This window comes from Saimiri boliviensis, chromosome 3 (assembly GCF_048565385.1).
Source record: "Saimiri boliviensis isolate mSaiBol1 chromosome 3, mSaiBol1.pri, whole genome shotgun sequence".
Taxonomy (NCBI): domain Eukaryota; kingdom Metazoa; phylum Chordata; class Mammalia; order Primates; family Cebidae; genus Saimiri; species Saimiri boliviensis.
Window position 1 is genome coordinate 169,363,339 of NC_133451.1, and position 15,370 is coordinate 169,378,708.

The window sequence follows — 15,370 nt, forward strand, 5'->3', positions numbered from 1 at the left end:
TCTGGAGAAATGGAACTTTTATGTGTTCTCCTGTAGGACATCTATACCTAGGATACCACAAGCTATCTCTACTATTTGGTCGGGGAGAGCCTTCACCACTGGTGGGCAGAGTACATGGAAGAGGTTGCTGCTTTGCAGAGTTTTAAATGGGAAGTAGGGTGCAGTTTCTCTACTGTTTGATCCTCAGACTTAAAGCTCTCTCATCCTCCATTCTTAGGGCTCAGCTTGGTGTCAAGGAAGAAGGCAGGGTAGAAAAAAATCCCAATTTGTATTTACCTTTCTTTCCTCTTTGCAGTATTTCTTCATCTCCAGCCAGGCAACTCCATTCTGGGAGTAGAGAAGGAAGGTGGTGGAGGGGAGGTGTAGTCTGGCTTTCCACTATTTTCTTTTTAGCCTATTGTTTATGGTGTAAATCTTAGCTTTGGGTACTTAAATTACTTCCAAATCCCATGCCAATGGCTCTTATTCTTTTTAGTCTGGGGATCCTTTTACATTCTTAAACATTATTGAGAACCCCAAAGGGCTTTTGTTTATAAAAGAAATGATTATATTTATCAATATTATAGATACATTTATCAATGTTATAGATTATGCTATATAGATAGTATAGTTATATTTGTCAATATTTACTTTATTAGAAATTAAAATGGAGAAATTAAAAAAACATTAAAAAATAAGAACAAACCCATAATAAATCTATAGTTTACTGAAAAAATAACTATGCTTTCTGAAATAAAAGAAAATGAGAAGAGTGGCATTGCATTACATTTTGGTAAATTTGTTTAATGTTTGGCTTAATAGAGACGTTGAATTCTATCTACTTCTGCATTCAATTTATTTTGATAGGTTGTTTTGTTGAAGTATATGAAGAAAATCTGGTCTCATACCCATATATGTTTGGGAAAGGAAAGTATATATTTATATACCTATATGTTTATAGCCTTTTTATATAATTGTGGATATTTTTCTTGATACTACATTAAAAATTGACAAATGCTATTGTCTTAAAGGATATTTGCAATGTGGAATCCAAAACAAATCAATGAACTGTTCATATTCTGCTATATTAAAATCTATTGGTTTATCTTACTCTGAGAATAAATTTTTCACTGTTATAATGACTATGCTATGTATACATATATTATTTATACTATGTATATGTGTTTTGTGACCTCAGCATTGCTTTTTTGGAAAATGGTTTACTGAGTTACGCTGATCTTTCAAACGTTGACACCTTTCATTATATAATATTAGAAAATTACATTTTTTAATATCACCACCAGCCTCATCAGAAAGGTCTTTAAATATGAGTATGCTGTGAAGCTCATGGTAGCAATACAAGTTCTACAAAATTCTAATTTTTGCTTGAAAGCTGAAATTTTATAATTGGCAAGAAATACTGTCAATTTTTTTTTTTAAGTGACAAACTCACTTTGTTCTGTTTTAAGAAAATATTTGCCAGTTGCTAAAGTCTAAATAACCACAATTCTGTGTCATTCTTTCAAGTAAAAATGATGTTCCACGAAGAAAGTGGCTGGTTCTACTTGCAGCTCAAACAGTTGCTCAAGGGCTTTTTTTTTTTTCGAGAAAACCACCTGCTTCAGTATGCAGCAGCCGTGCTTTAGGCACATTTCCCATTTTGTCACACAGAAGATTAAAAAGCATACACCGTAGTGTGGAAATGTAATAATATTAATAATTTTACCGCTTTGTCAAGGACAGTCATAAGTGACACTGTTTTAAAAGATAAGTGTGTGATGATGATGAATACAATAGTACAGATTAATTCTACTGCCTTTATTTATGTTAAAGCACCAGCAGTTTTACCCACTATTGCTATTGCACCATTAGTAACAATATCAGCACAATGACAAAGGCATATAATGAATTCACATTAATATAAAAATCGTTTTGACCTTGCAGACCCTCTGAAGAGAACTCAGGTCTGCCAGAGGTCCACAGGCTATATTTTAAAACTATTGTACTGCAGTGATGAGACTCTACCCCATGGCAGAGGTCCTATTTATTAGTTGATTTCTTGGGTGATATCCAGTATCTGATGCTGCTTAGATTTCTTGCTTCTGTGCTTCTCCTTCTGGACACAGTTGGTCCTGAATACACAGTCTTAGTCTTTAAAATGATAACTTATTGTTCTTATAAAGTAAAGCAATTCATGCATTTGGAAATAAAAATTCCAATACTTTTCCCTGGTCCAGCACTCCAGTCCCACTTATCAAAGGCAATTTGCTTTTGCCATTTGTTTAAGCTCTGCTGATGATCTTCATAATTCGAATTTCACTTTTACCCTAATTTCTTAATTTATCTACTTTAAGCAGTATCGGTTGGCTTCCCACGTGAAGAGGAGACATTTAGTTCACTTATATTAGTTCCTCACATTCTTGCTTACCTTCCTAATTTTTTAGCATGTATTTATGTTTTTATTTTTGTTTTTAACTCTTCTTTTGGTTTTGTTTATGGGTTTAAATAAATGTCGATTTCTGTTAAAGTTAACACAGGCCAAGAGGACCGGGGTGACTGTTCTTTGCAGGTAGATCCCAAAGAGAAGTGAGGGAGACAGGTTGAGCTATTCAAGCCCAATTTCTGCTTCCGATTTTACCACTTAGATAATTCATTGGTTCCTCCTTTATGGGAGAGTAGATCAGAGACAGAGAGAGTCACATGTTAAAATAACTGATCTTCTGGCACATGGTAAACAAAGCAAGGAGAAAAGCATTGCCCTCCTTACCAGTGATCACATGTGACTTCCATTGACAGAAGCATAAATTGAGATCAGAAAAGTCACCTACAGAATGTTACTTAGTTAAGAACAAATGTTGAATTATAGTCCAATCCACCTTTTTTGCTATTCTGATAGCACTGAGGACATCCCTGTAATTAACTGAGAATGAAAACAATATGGCCTTCTCAGGATGATGACAGGTGAGAGGGAGGATTTATCAATATTACATTTTCATAGCTCTTTATTGTTTTTAAAATTATAATCTTTAAATTATTAAAAATTTGTCAATTCACTTGTATATGAAGTAAACTTTATTTTTAATAGTATATTTGTTTTGTGGGCTTTAAAAAGTTTTGTTTGCTTTGAAGCATTTAAATTAAGGTCTGAAACAATACACTAAAGCACCCGGAGTATACAGCATGTTGAGCTTGCATTTCCGTTTAATGTGGTTGAAACTGAAAAAAGTTTAGATTCAGAATGTTATTTATCAAATAGAGAAGACTCATCTTCTTTGGTCCAACTGTATAAATTATGTATAATGTTTAAGAACCAGGTCTGGTTTCCATCTCAGTTATTGATTTGAAATAGAGCATTTTGGCATCAGAAACATAGACAGCAGGCATTTCCTCCACTTAATGTATTCCCTCAAAACCAAGAAGCAGCTTGATGTAGACAGTTTTATGTAAGATTTGTCACGGATTCTGGGTGCTTTGGAAGCATCTCACATTTTATTCAGTGTAATTCACTTTTTTGTATGGTGAAATGTGGGCAAATACATTCTTTCTAACAATATCTTGGAGAGTTTATACTGTGAGCATGTAATATGTAAAATTTGCTTTGACTTCCTTGAAAGGGATTGCTAAGTAAATGTGATGGCTAATTTTATGTGTCAACTTTGACTGGGTCAGAGGAAACCTAGATAGCTGGTGAAACATTATTTCTGGGTGTGGCTATGATGGTGTTTCTGGATGAGATTAGCATTTCAGTTGGTAGATCGAGTTAAGCAGATTACTCTCCTCAGTGTTGGTAGGCATTGTCTGATCCATTAAGGGCCTGAACAGAATAAAAAGGTGGAGGAGTATTCAGTTAACTCTGCCTGGCTGCTGGAGCTGGAACATTGAACTTCTGTCCTCAGTGCTCCTGGTTTTTAGGCCTTCAAACCCAGACTGCAACACTATTGGCTCTCTGGCTCTCAGGCCTGTGAATTACATCTCTGGCTTTCCTGGGTCTATAACTTGCTGATGACAGATCATGGGTCTTTGCATCCTCTAAACTCATGTAAGCCAATTACCTTATAATGAGTCTTTAAATACGTGTGTGTGTGTGTGTGTGTGTGTGTGTGCATTTGTATACTTATAAGTATATATGTGTTTATTTATCTGGCACTATTTCTATTTCTCTTGGGAAATCTGACCATAATATAGTGAATGAGATATTTGACTTGACTCTGGCAAGTAAATGTCTTTTTTAACTTATTGATACTATTCATGATTCCTCTTTCTCTAAGAGATGCTCCAAATGAGATGGTGAGCATGTAACTAATTCCAACTTTAGTGATTTATTAATTTTTGTATTTATAACTTTGGGAATAGACTGAGAAGTGATACATACTTAACAATAAGGATAGTTATAGGATTAATGGAAGAAGGTTCAACTTATTTATTAGTTTCAGTACCAATAAATAAGTGAATAAGTTTTACTCTAACATTTATTAAGAGCATTAAGTATGTAGAGAACTCTTACAGATAACAAATTAGGGACAATAAATGGCAAGAACTAGTAGCAGCACTGGTCTGGAAGAAGTGTCCCTTACATTCTGTTGGGTATCCTTGGCCACAGCTGAAAGGCTTACTCGAAGTAGTTAGCAAATATTTGCAGGGGATGGAATCAAGGTGAAACTGTGTGTCTTAGAGTTCCCCAGAAAAGCAGAATTAATAGGAGAGAGATATGTACATATGACATATTATGAGGGATTGGCTCACATGCTTACGGAGGCTGAGAAGTCTCATGATCTGCTGTGCACGTTGGAGACTGGGTAGTTAACAGTGTAATTCAATCCGAGACTGAAAGCCTGAGGACCAGGGAAGCCAATGCTATAAATCACAGTCTGAAGGCAGAAGATGAGATGAGATGTCCCAGCTCAATCAGTGAGCCGTGAGCCACGTGTGTGGGAGGCAAGCCTGTGGGGAATTCAACTGGTGCACCGAGATAGGGTGGGTTGCAACATGTGAAAAGCTGATGTCTAGAAAAGAAAGGGATTGGAAGAGAGAAAAGAAAATTTGTGGAGAATGAAGGTAAATGGCAACTTTACACTCCCTAAATCCCCGCTTCCTCCATTTATTGTAGAGATTGTTTTGCTAGATTTTTAGTAAAGAGAGATGAACACTTTTTAAAACTCTGAAGAAAGAAATGGGCAGAACAGAATACTGGGAGTAAGAAAGGCTATAATTAAGTCCATTTATTAACAGCTGTGTGGTTCTTGTATTCTCTTATTCTAGAGTCTCATAAATGACCTAAGAGCTACATTATATTTATTAGAACTAAAAAAAAAAAAATCACTGTAAGTAACATATAAATTTAGGAGGAGAAGGACCTGTGAAAGGTTTTATAAATATAGGATAGATATATATCCTACTTGAAAGCTTTCTGTCTTTTCATTTTGAATTATGTTAGTGGTATCTATGTTCTATAACCACCTCCCACTCACCCTCAGGCAAAGACAATAAAATACCTACTGATTACCTAAAATCACCAGGTCCAAACTCTTCATTTTCCTATCAGTTTATTGTTGTACATATGAGGTACCATGCTACTATCAGACTTATATCCAGGTTTTTATTTTAAAAAACTCAGAGAAAAAAATGTTTTCAGTAATTTTCATTCAATGTGAATGACAAGAATATTATAGCTATAAACATTGAAATAACCATTTCATTTCTTCCTGAGGAAGTTTCATATTTTAAACAATGAAAAAGGGAATTCTATACAAAGCTAGTTTTAAATCAAATTATCTCTCATTATTCTTTCATATGCATTTATGTTATTTTCAGATTAGCATATTAACCAGTTGGAGTATATAATGTGGAAAGTATGCATGTCCTCTAGAATTTGATGCCGTCTTCAAGACACATTGAGTGGTCAAAAATCCTTTCACAGCTTTGCTGCTCTAGGTAGCATAATACAATTCTTTGTGAATGAATAAATTTTGGTAAGACCTCTTCCTTTATCTTCTGCCTTTATAAAAACATGGAGTATGTTTTGGACATCTATTTGAAAGGATGAGAAAGGATGAGGTGTTCAGTCAACTCGATTTACCTAGACAAAATTATGCCATTAGCAGCTTTGCTTAGCAGTTCAAAGGTACATCTTACCATTAAAGCATAAATATGAGTTTTCCCTTTTGTTTTTTATTATAATAAATGTTGCCAAATGAAAACATAGCACTGTATATAACTGCTGGGGCCTATTCTCGTTACGTTTAACCCTCCTAAGCCAGTTTCCTTAAATTGGTGAAGATGGAAGACTATAGTAATTTTCCTAGCATGTCTGGCACGTGCTGCTTCAAAAGAGACAGCAGTAAGCATGAAGACTGTGTTTTCCATATTTGTTCAAATGACTTTGATTTTGTTTTTAGAGTCAAGAGTCTTAAAAATTGGTTATTTTTCCAATTCTTTCTGCTAATAGTATATTTAAAAATTAGTATATTCTTTAGGTATATAAAACTTAAAAAATCAGGAATTATAATGTACATTTAAAAATGTATAGTAAGTGGATCTCACACTTTGTTTTCTAATTAGTAATTGATAATTTTACACATTATAATGACAATGAAAACATTTTAACTATAGCTTTTCCTCTCATATTTGTTTCTAATCATACTTTTGATAATATTTTATAAAGGCTTATAGTCATAGCTGGGAATCAATTTACTACTTAAATTTTATGTACATGCAAGTACATTTAAAAATTAAGTTGGCTGGGCACTGCGGCCCACGCCTGTAATCCCAGCACTTTGAGAGGCTGAGGTGGGTGGATCATGAGGTCAGGAGTTCGAGATCAGCCTGGCCAACATGGTGAAACCCCATCTCTGCTAAAAATACAAAAATTAGCTGGGTGTGGTGGTGTGCACCTGTAATTCCAGCTATTCAGGAGGCTGCGGCAGGAGAATTGCTTGAGCCCAGGTGGTGGAGGCTGCAGTGAGCTGAGATTGTGCCACTGTACTCCAGCCTGGGCAACATAGCAAGACTCTGTCCCACCTTGCACTGCCAAATTAAGTAAATATTAACAAGAAAATAAGTATGATGTATTATTTTCTTTTTTGAATACTTTATTAACCATATATATCATTTACAATTTAAATGTAAATATATTTCAAGAGCCATGACTTGCTCATCTTTGTACTTCCTGCATTTAATTTAGTAGCTAACCCATGTTACCTATGTTCTGTTATCTTCCACCAGAGTAATGGGTGAGATATTTTCGAAAATGGACCTCTGCTTCGCTTATATTTCTTTGCCATATTTCATCAAAAGTATCATTGTATTAGATTACAAATAATATATTAATTTGTTTTTTGTTATAAATCTCTACAGCACATAATTTTATTTTGAACTATTTGGGAAAATGAAAATTTTAAATAATCTAAATGTAAATAGCCTAACCACATCAACTAGGGAAACTGTTTTTAGTTTTTATTTAATAGGTTTTGTTTTGGGGAGTATTAAAAAAAGGTATTCACATTTAAAAGTCAACCTGTTTCTGGAGATGACACATACCTCAGACCCTAGGCATGCATTTCTGTAGAACTAGTGAGGACTACTGGAATAGATTGACAGCTTACAGCAAGTGGACATAGAATTCTCAATGATATGTCTTTAGATCCCTACAATTTCTCCCCTATAGAGGATTTAGTCAGTATACTTCACATTGTTATTTACTGTTTTGGTATACTGAGTGTGTTTCTATTTACCATCCACAGCTTTACAATATATATCTCAGCATAACATTTATATTGTGATGGAAGAGTTAGTAATTTTTACATATATTCACTAGACTATGTATATGAAAAAATCACTTTTCTTTAGCTATAGCACTTATGTTTTTTGTTTTTTTTTTGGTGCAGATAAAGCTCATATATAACTTTTCCACTCTCTGATCTAGTACAAATTATAACTTACAATTATTTCTAAATGCTTCAGTGGATTGAAATTTTGGCAAGCATTTTTCATGGGTGTTATGCTTTTGACATTTTATGCTACATTGTGTTGTTTATTTTGCTGCTTGTTTCCTAGGACACTTTTTAGAATCAAAGAATAAGAAAACATTGTACAGGCAAACAGTGGTCTAGAAATCTACAGAGACACAATCTTAGTTGACATATAAAAGTGTAAATATTACTATGAAATGGAACAGTTCTGCATTTGTGTTTAATGTTTATATTGGTTGCAATTGGCTTCCACACGAGTGCACAGTAGTCTACAATAATCCCACAGGCTCAGATATGGGTTAAGAGAAAGGCCATAGGCCTCAAGGCTTGTAACACGTACTCTTTCTTTTTTCTCATCATCCACATGCCAGCACATGGAAGAAACTTTGTTCTTTTTCTCATTTGAAGAGGTATATTTTTCAACTGCCTTTTGGTAGCTTCTGGAAGCTTTGGAAAAGGTGTGTTCTACATGGAAGATGAAGTCTCAAGTTTTCTCTCAGTGCTATCTTAGTTTCTGCAGCTCCTGTCTCAGCCAGGATGGCAGAGGCTGACCCAGTTTGTGCAGCAGCTTTGAGAGTTCCACATTATGATCTCGATAGTAGCTTGACAGAAATGTCCTGCTCTAAGTGGAGAGGAGGAGAAAAAAGTACATTTTATTTTGTTTATTGTATTTCATATACTTTGACTATGTTGAAGTAAGTGTCAAGTATACCAGATTTGGATTAAAATTTGTATTATTAAGCAGGTGGACTATTTATTTAGTACATCCTATGTTATTTTACTGACAGTCTTGGGTACTGGCATTTCATATTAGGAAGAGGCAAATGGCATGGTGACAGTATTGCCCACTCTAATCCCTCCTACACTATTAAAGATTTCTTTACTATTTTGTGATTTATTTTAAAATTTATGATTTTACTATTTTACTTCTTTACTAATGGTGTGATCCTGGCTCACTGCAACCTCCACCTCCTGGGTTCAAGCGATTTGAGTAGCTGGGATTACAGGCGCCTGCCAGCATGCCCAGCTAAATTTATTTTGTTTTATTTTTGGTAGAGATGGGGTTTTACCATGTTGGCCTGGCTGGTCTCGAACTCCTGACCTCAAGTGATCTACCCATCTTGGCCTCCCATACTGCTGGGATTACAGGTGTGAGCCACCATGCCTGGCCAAAAATAGAAATCTTTTGGTCCTATTTTTACTTTCCAATTGATAGTATTTCCTGTCTTGGTTTCAGTTAACATTTATGCTAAAATTTTTGTGCAGGTATCATTCTTTTTGGAATGAGATATTATCTTTTCGTTCTTATTCAGAATGTCAAATTCTATTGTTTTCCTTTAGTCTTGCGTGACAGGTGATACTATATTGTGGGTAAAATCAAAACAAGCAACCTACGTGTACTGATATTGAAATGAAACTTTTAATTTTTAGAAAGGCTGAAATTTGACTTTAGTATTTTAAGAAAACAGATGATATTATTTGTTATCATTTTGCTGGCTTAGTTTGAATTTTCACGCTCTATGCTTACATCAGAATCCATTGGAGGGTATTTTCTTCCTTTGCTCTTTCCAAGGCATTTTGTTTTACCTTCTTCCAGTAACTGACACCAGAAACCTTTATGAGAATCAAACCTAAAAAAAAAAAATGAAATATACACATACAAAAAAACCAGAAAATCATTTTTCAACTGATTTATATGACATAGTGACCAATACATAAATATTTTATTTGCATAACAATCTATAACCACAGAAACTGAATTTATTTTTTACTATATTCCTTTGCATAAAGTATGTTGGCATACTTCTAAATTCTCAGTCCATCTGTCATATTTGTGAGTTTGCCAGGTTCCTAATAGAAAAGTTGTCAGCAGGTCTCCTATTAATAGAAATTAATAAGGCTACCTCCTTCATCTGGAAGGAAAACGTTTATACATTTTCAATTTTTTTGTAGGGTTTAAAAACAAGTCAGTATTCATCCATGTCTATGGATTTAGAGGCAACTTGAATCATACAACTACAAGGTAATAGAAGAGAAAAGGTTTCAGTGTGTCATAGGGTGATTACTTTTAGGATTCTCTAGCTATAGCTATAGAGCTACTTTCTTCTTTTCGTATGAGCTCTGTATTAAAGTAACAGCACCTATAAATGAACTTTTTATGCCATAATCATAATAAACAATAGCACATTAAATGTATGTTTTATCTTCCAAACTATTTCATATTACTCTTTCTTATTTGAAGTTTCATTCTAACACTTAAGGATTTGGTGTGAAGGATTCTTCCCATTTTATAGCATTTAGCATACTGTTTTGCTCTTATAAACATTTGCCAAGTATTAATTGAACAAAAAATGAAGAAGGAGAAAATGTTTGTCAAGTTTAATTTATCTTGTACTCTATACTTTAATATTCAGGGCCTCCTGATTCTAGGTTCAGGGCTTTTTCTTTTTTATTGGTCTCTGAGTGCAATTTATATTATTATTCATTATAAATAAAGCACTAATTCGTATGCTCAGATATAAAAGTGAAAGTAATCGTCAGCAATGATAATTCCTTTACATAGCTTTTGATATTAAATAATTCTATTGCCATTTTTCTTCCCAATTGGAATTATTACTTCAGATGACATTTTTGTTTGCTTTTAATCTGTTCCACTTCTAGGAATGCTACTTCCAACACTTTGCTTAAATTTATAATGTGAAAACCTGAAATACCTAGGGTGACAGTTAACAAAAAATATGTGCAATGGCTGCACATTTAAAACTACCAAACAATGTTAACAGAAATTTTAGAAAAAAAATAGAAAAAAAGGGAGCTATACCATGCTCATAAATCAGAAGATTATTTTTAAAAAACCGAGTCTCTCCAAATTTATCTATAGATTCAGTGTGATTTCTATCAAAACTCCAGTGGACTATATTTTAGGTAGAAATTGAAAATTATTCTAAAGTATGTATAAAAATGTAAAGGAAGCAGACAGGCTAAGTCAATTGGAAAACAAAGAGCAAATTTGGAAGTCTGATACTATTTAATTTCAAGATTTACTGTAATTCTACAGTAACGAAGATTGTATGGTGTTGGCCACAGCGAACCAATGGATCAATGGAATGAAATAAAGAGTTCAGAAGTAAACCTTCACATCTATGGTCAACTGACTTTCAAAAAATAGTTGCCAAGTTTAGTCAATGGGAAAGGATTAGTCTTTAAAATTGCACAAGAAAAATGGGATATCTATATGAAAAAAGTGAACATTGACCCTTACCTCATGTTGCATATAAAAATTAACTTGAAATGTATTATTAAGCTATACCTAAACTATAAAAATTTAAGCTAAAAACTTAAAAATGTATAGCTAAAATTACTATAATTCTGAAAGAAAACATAGGGAAAAAGCACAGAAAATTTTGTAACCTTGGGTTAGTTAAAAATTTCTTAGGATGAAAAAAACAAAACAAAACAAAACTAAACAAAATTTCTTAGGATGAATCATAAAGGAAAAATAATGATAATTGTGAATTCATCAAAATTTAAAATTTTGCTCTTTTAAAGACACTTAAGAAAATGAAAAGGGAAACCACAGAGTGGGAGAAAACATTTGTAAAAAATATATCTAATACAGAACTTGTATTCAGAACATATAACTCAATATAAAAGATAAAAATATCAATAAAAACTGGATAAAAGATTGGAACAGGCTGGGTGCGGTGGCTCACACCTGTAATACCAGAACTTTGGGAGGCTGAGGAGGGCGGATCACCTGAAGTCAGGAGTTTGAGATCAGCCTGACCAACATGGAGAAATCCCCATCTCTACTAAAATCACAAAATTAGCCAGGCATGGTGATGCATGCCTGTAATCCCAGCTACTCAGGAGGCTGAGGCAGGAGAATCACTTGAACCCAGGAGGCAGAGGTTGTGGTGAGCTGACGCCATGCCGTTGCACTCTAGCCTGGGCAACAAGAGCAAAACTCTGTTAAAAAAAAGATTGGAACAGACACTTCACCAAATAACACATATGAATGATCAATGAACAAATGAAAATTTGCTGAACATCATTTGTCATTAGGGAAACACAAATTAAAATCACAAATTAAATAGCACCGTACACCCACTAGAGTGACTGAATTTGAAAATACCAAGTGTTGACAAAGATGTGGAACAAACAGAATTATTGGTAGAAATGGAAACTATTTCAACTTTACTTTGTAAAATTTCCATAACTACTATATGACCCACCAAACCCATTGCTATGTTTTTACTAAAAGGCAATGGAAATGTATGTCCACACAAAGATCTTTACACAAATGCTCACAGTAGCTTTGTTCATGATAGCCAAAAAATTCAAATTACTCATGTCATCAACTGGCGAAAAGATAAACAGATTGTGGTATATCCATAAAATGGAGGACTACTTAACAATAATAAAGAATTGACTCCTGATAGATGTAGCAACATAGAGGAAACTCATGGAACAAAGCAGCTTGATGATTGCCAGGGGTCAGGGTGCGTAGAAAGTATTGAACGCAGAGGAGCGTGAGGAAACTTTTTGGATTAATGGAAATGTTCTATATCTTGATTTTGCTGGTACAAAACTACTGTATACATTTGTATTCATCAACTGCATAATTACAAGGGGTGATTATATGTACATTATATATTAACAAAGCATTTAAAATGATAGCGTTATTTAATGTGTGCATGCGTATGTGGGAGTGTTGTCTATATGCAGCTGATCTTGTAGAATTTATAACTCTAGCCCTATGAAAAGAATGCAAACCTAGATTTCTGCCTCTGTAAGACTTTGTGTATTAGTGAGAATAATCACATCCATTTATATAAAGCCTGGTTTCTCATCATTATTAAAGCAATTGTGTCAGATCAGGACACAACGTTTTATGTCTTCATGCTGTTTATATTCTTATTTGAATCAGTAGGACAACTGAATAAATTAGTGCTATATTCAGAATTACAAAGAGATCATTAATAAAGACTGTATTATTTAAATAATCTGTACATGAAAGCCTTTGGGAAACTCTAACACAACATTTCTGGAAGTCTGCAGTTGATGTAATATTTTTCATTAACATTTTGCTATCAGCAATTTTCAAAATCGAATTCTGACTCATTTTAAGTATTCAAGTGATCAAAATTCAGAATCCAGACCAGTTATTATTTTTTACTAAGGCAGCTTGCTGTAGATACATAACTGGAACATACACATGCTGTGTGTTAAAATGAGTAGTCTTCTGAGAGAAGATTTTTCTAAGAAACACTGAACTCCACACATGCTAAAATTAAGAATCAAAAGAAAAATAGATGTTTCTTTTATCTCTGCTAATTATTTAGATCTTATGCAGCAGGTGTCATGCTGAGCTTTACTGAGAAAAAAAATTATGTGTGTAGCTGGCACCTGGGCTAGGCATCTGTATGCATAAACTCATAGGCAATGGTATAATTGTGTCAGGGTGCAAATGAGAAGGAGAAGCTGGAAGGAAAGCATGTTTATTTACCCGATGGCCTCAGGAACTGGGTCTGGTCCTTCATAGAGAACAGACATAGATAGATGAAGGCAGTGCTGTTCCTTGAAGGTCTTATGAGTTTGGGACACAAGTGATACTATTTCAGAGCCCAGATGAAGAAGTGTAATAGAAGATGGAGAAAGATCTCCCCACATCTATTCAGAAAGCAGCAGTGTTTCTCTGAAGTCTGGTGGAACAGCAAGGAAGCAATCTGTTTATGTAAGCGCTGGCAACCATTGTCATGGCTGGGCCCCTCCTTTCAAGGCTCTTAGGCAGTGAACATGTTGGAGAAGTCTTAATGTATTGTTTGGTGCCCACTTCTATGGCTACCCTAATCTGGAGGTGGGGATACTTTGTTTATTATTGTGTCTTCAGAGTCATGCACATAATAGTTATTCAATAAAGTTCTGTTGATTTAAATAGTAAAACAAGAATGGATAAGAATGGCTCTTAAGCCTGTATGGAATATCACCTGGATGTTTAGAAGTAACTGTAAAAGACTTGTGGGCAGGGGCACCAAGATTCTCTAATGATTCAACCTCTGAACAGTGACTTTTTTTTTTTTTTTTTTTTTTTTGAGATGGAGTTTCACTCTTTCACTCAGGCTGGTGTGAAGCAGCATGATCTCAGCTCACTGCAACCTCCAACTCCTGAGTTCAAGCAATTTTCCTGCCTCAGCCTCCCTAGTAGCTGGGGTTGTAGGCGTGCATCACCATGCCCAGCTAATTTTTGTATTTTTAGTAGAGATGGGGTATCACCATATTGGTCAGGCTGGTCTCAAACTCCTGACTTCAGGTGATCCACCCGCCTGGGCCTCCTAAAGTGCTAGGATTATAGGTGTGAGCCACAGTGTCCAGCTGACACTTTTATATTAATAAAAACATGACTTTATTTCTACCCTCATTCAGGTTAATCCTACAAATCATTCAGATTATATTCAGAAGACTAAAGAAAAACTGAAATGCCTTTACATTGAAAAATCTATTCTTTTTTTTTTGAGATGGAGTCTTGTTCTATCACCCCAGTCTGGAGTGTAATGGTGCGATCGTGGCTCACGGCAACCTTTGCCTCCCAGGTTCAAGCGATTCTCTTGCCTCAGCCTCCTGAGTAGCTGGGACTACGGGCACACGTCACCACACCTGGCTATTTTTGTATTTTTAGTAGAGACGGAATTTCACTATGTTGTCCAAGATGGTCTTGATCTCCTGACCTTGTGATCCGTCTGCCTTGGCCTCCCAAAGTGCTGGGATTATAGGTATGAGCCCCGCCAAATAACCATTTCTGTGGGTGAATACTGAATTGCAAACAGCAATTCAGTAAATTTCAAAATCAAAATACGTAGATGTTACTAATACAGGATAAGCATAGAAGTTTTTTAAATCAGTTCTTTTCCTGCAAACAAAAAAAATGATTCCTTTAATCAGTTTATGATTTAAGGAATCAGTTTAATGATACTCATTTTAACAACTTTTTTGAGATATTATTTACATATTGTTAAATGTGCAAGTCAGCACTATTTAGCAAAGTTTATGTAGTTGTACAATTATCACCACAATCCGGTTTCAGAACATTTCCACTATTCCTCCAAAACCCCTATTTTTGCCACCCATTGCAGTCAATCCCTGCTGTCATCCCTAGTTTCAGATATACTCTATCTAACTCTACATTCGTCTCTTTTCTGGACATTCCTTTTTTTTAGCTGGTGTGGATCTAACAAATCCATTCACCAGTTGAAGGACATTTGTATTGTTTCCAATTTTTCAGCTCTTTCGAATAATGCTATAATCATTCCCTTACAAGCTTTTGTGGACTTAGGTTTTCTTTTATTTGGGGGTAGATTCATAGAAGTGAAATTGGATTGTTTGGGTAAGATTCTGTTTAGGTTTTAAGAAACTACAAAACTGCT

General features: G+C 34.7%; 1 protein-coding gene across 7 annotated transcripts in view; it reads right to left on the reverse strand.

Annotated features, from left to right (window-relative positions):
- Positions 1-1,782: 1,782 nt before the first annotated feature.
- Positions 1,783-15,370, reverse strand: part of LOC101039804 (N-deacetylase and N-sulfotransferase 3) — a 204,171-nt gene continuing 190,583 nt past the window's right edge. For 5 of the 7 annotated variants that reach the window (XM_010340358.3, XM_074396969.1, XM_074396964.1 and 2 more), the window contains 2 exons: positions 9,475-9,577; positions 1,783-8,568 (listed from right to left, as the gene is read on the reverse strand). In XM_010340358.3, the coding sequence (XP_010338660.3) occupies positions 8,449-8,568; positions 9,475-9,577 (223 nt within the window). In that variant the 3' untranslated portion in view covers positions 1,783-8,448. The remainder of the gene's footprint in view (positions 8,569-9,474; positions 9,578-15,370) is intronic. The other 2 variants (XM_074396966.1, XM_074396967.1) reach the window with 2 other exon arrangements.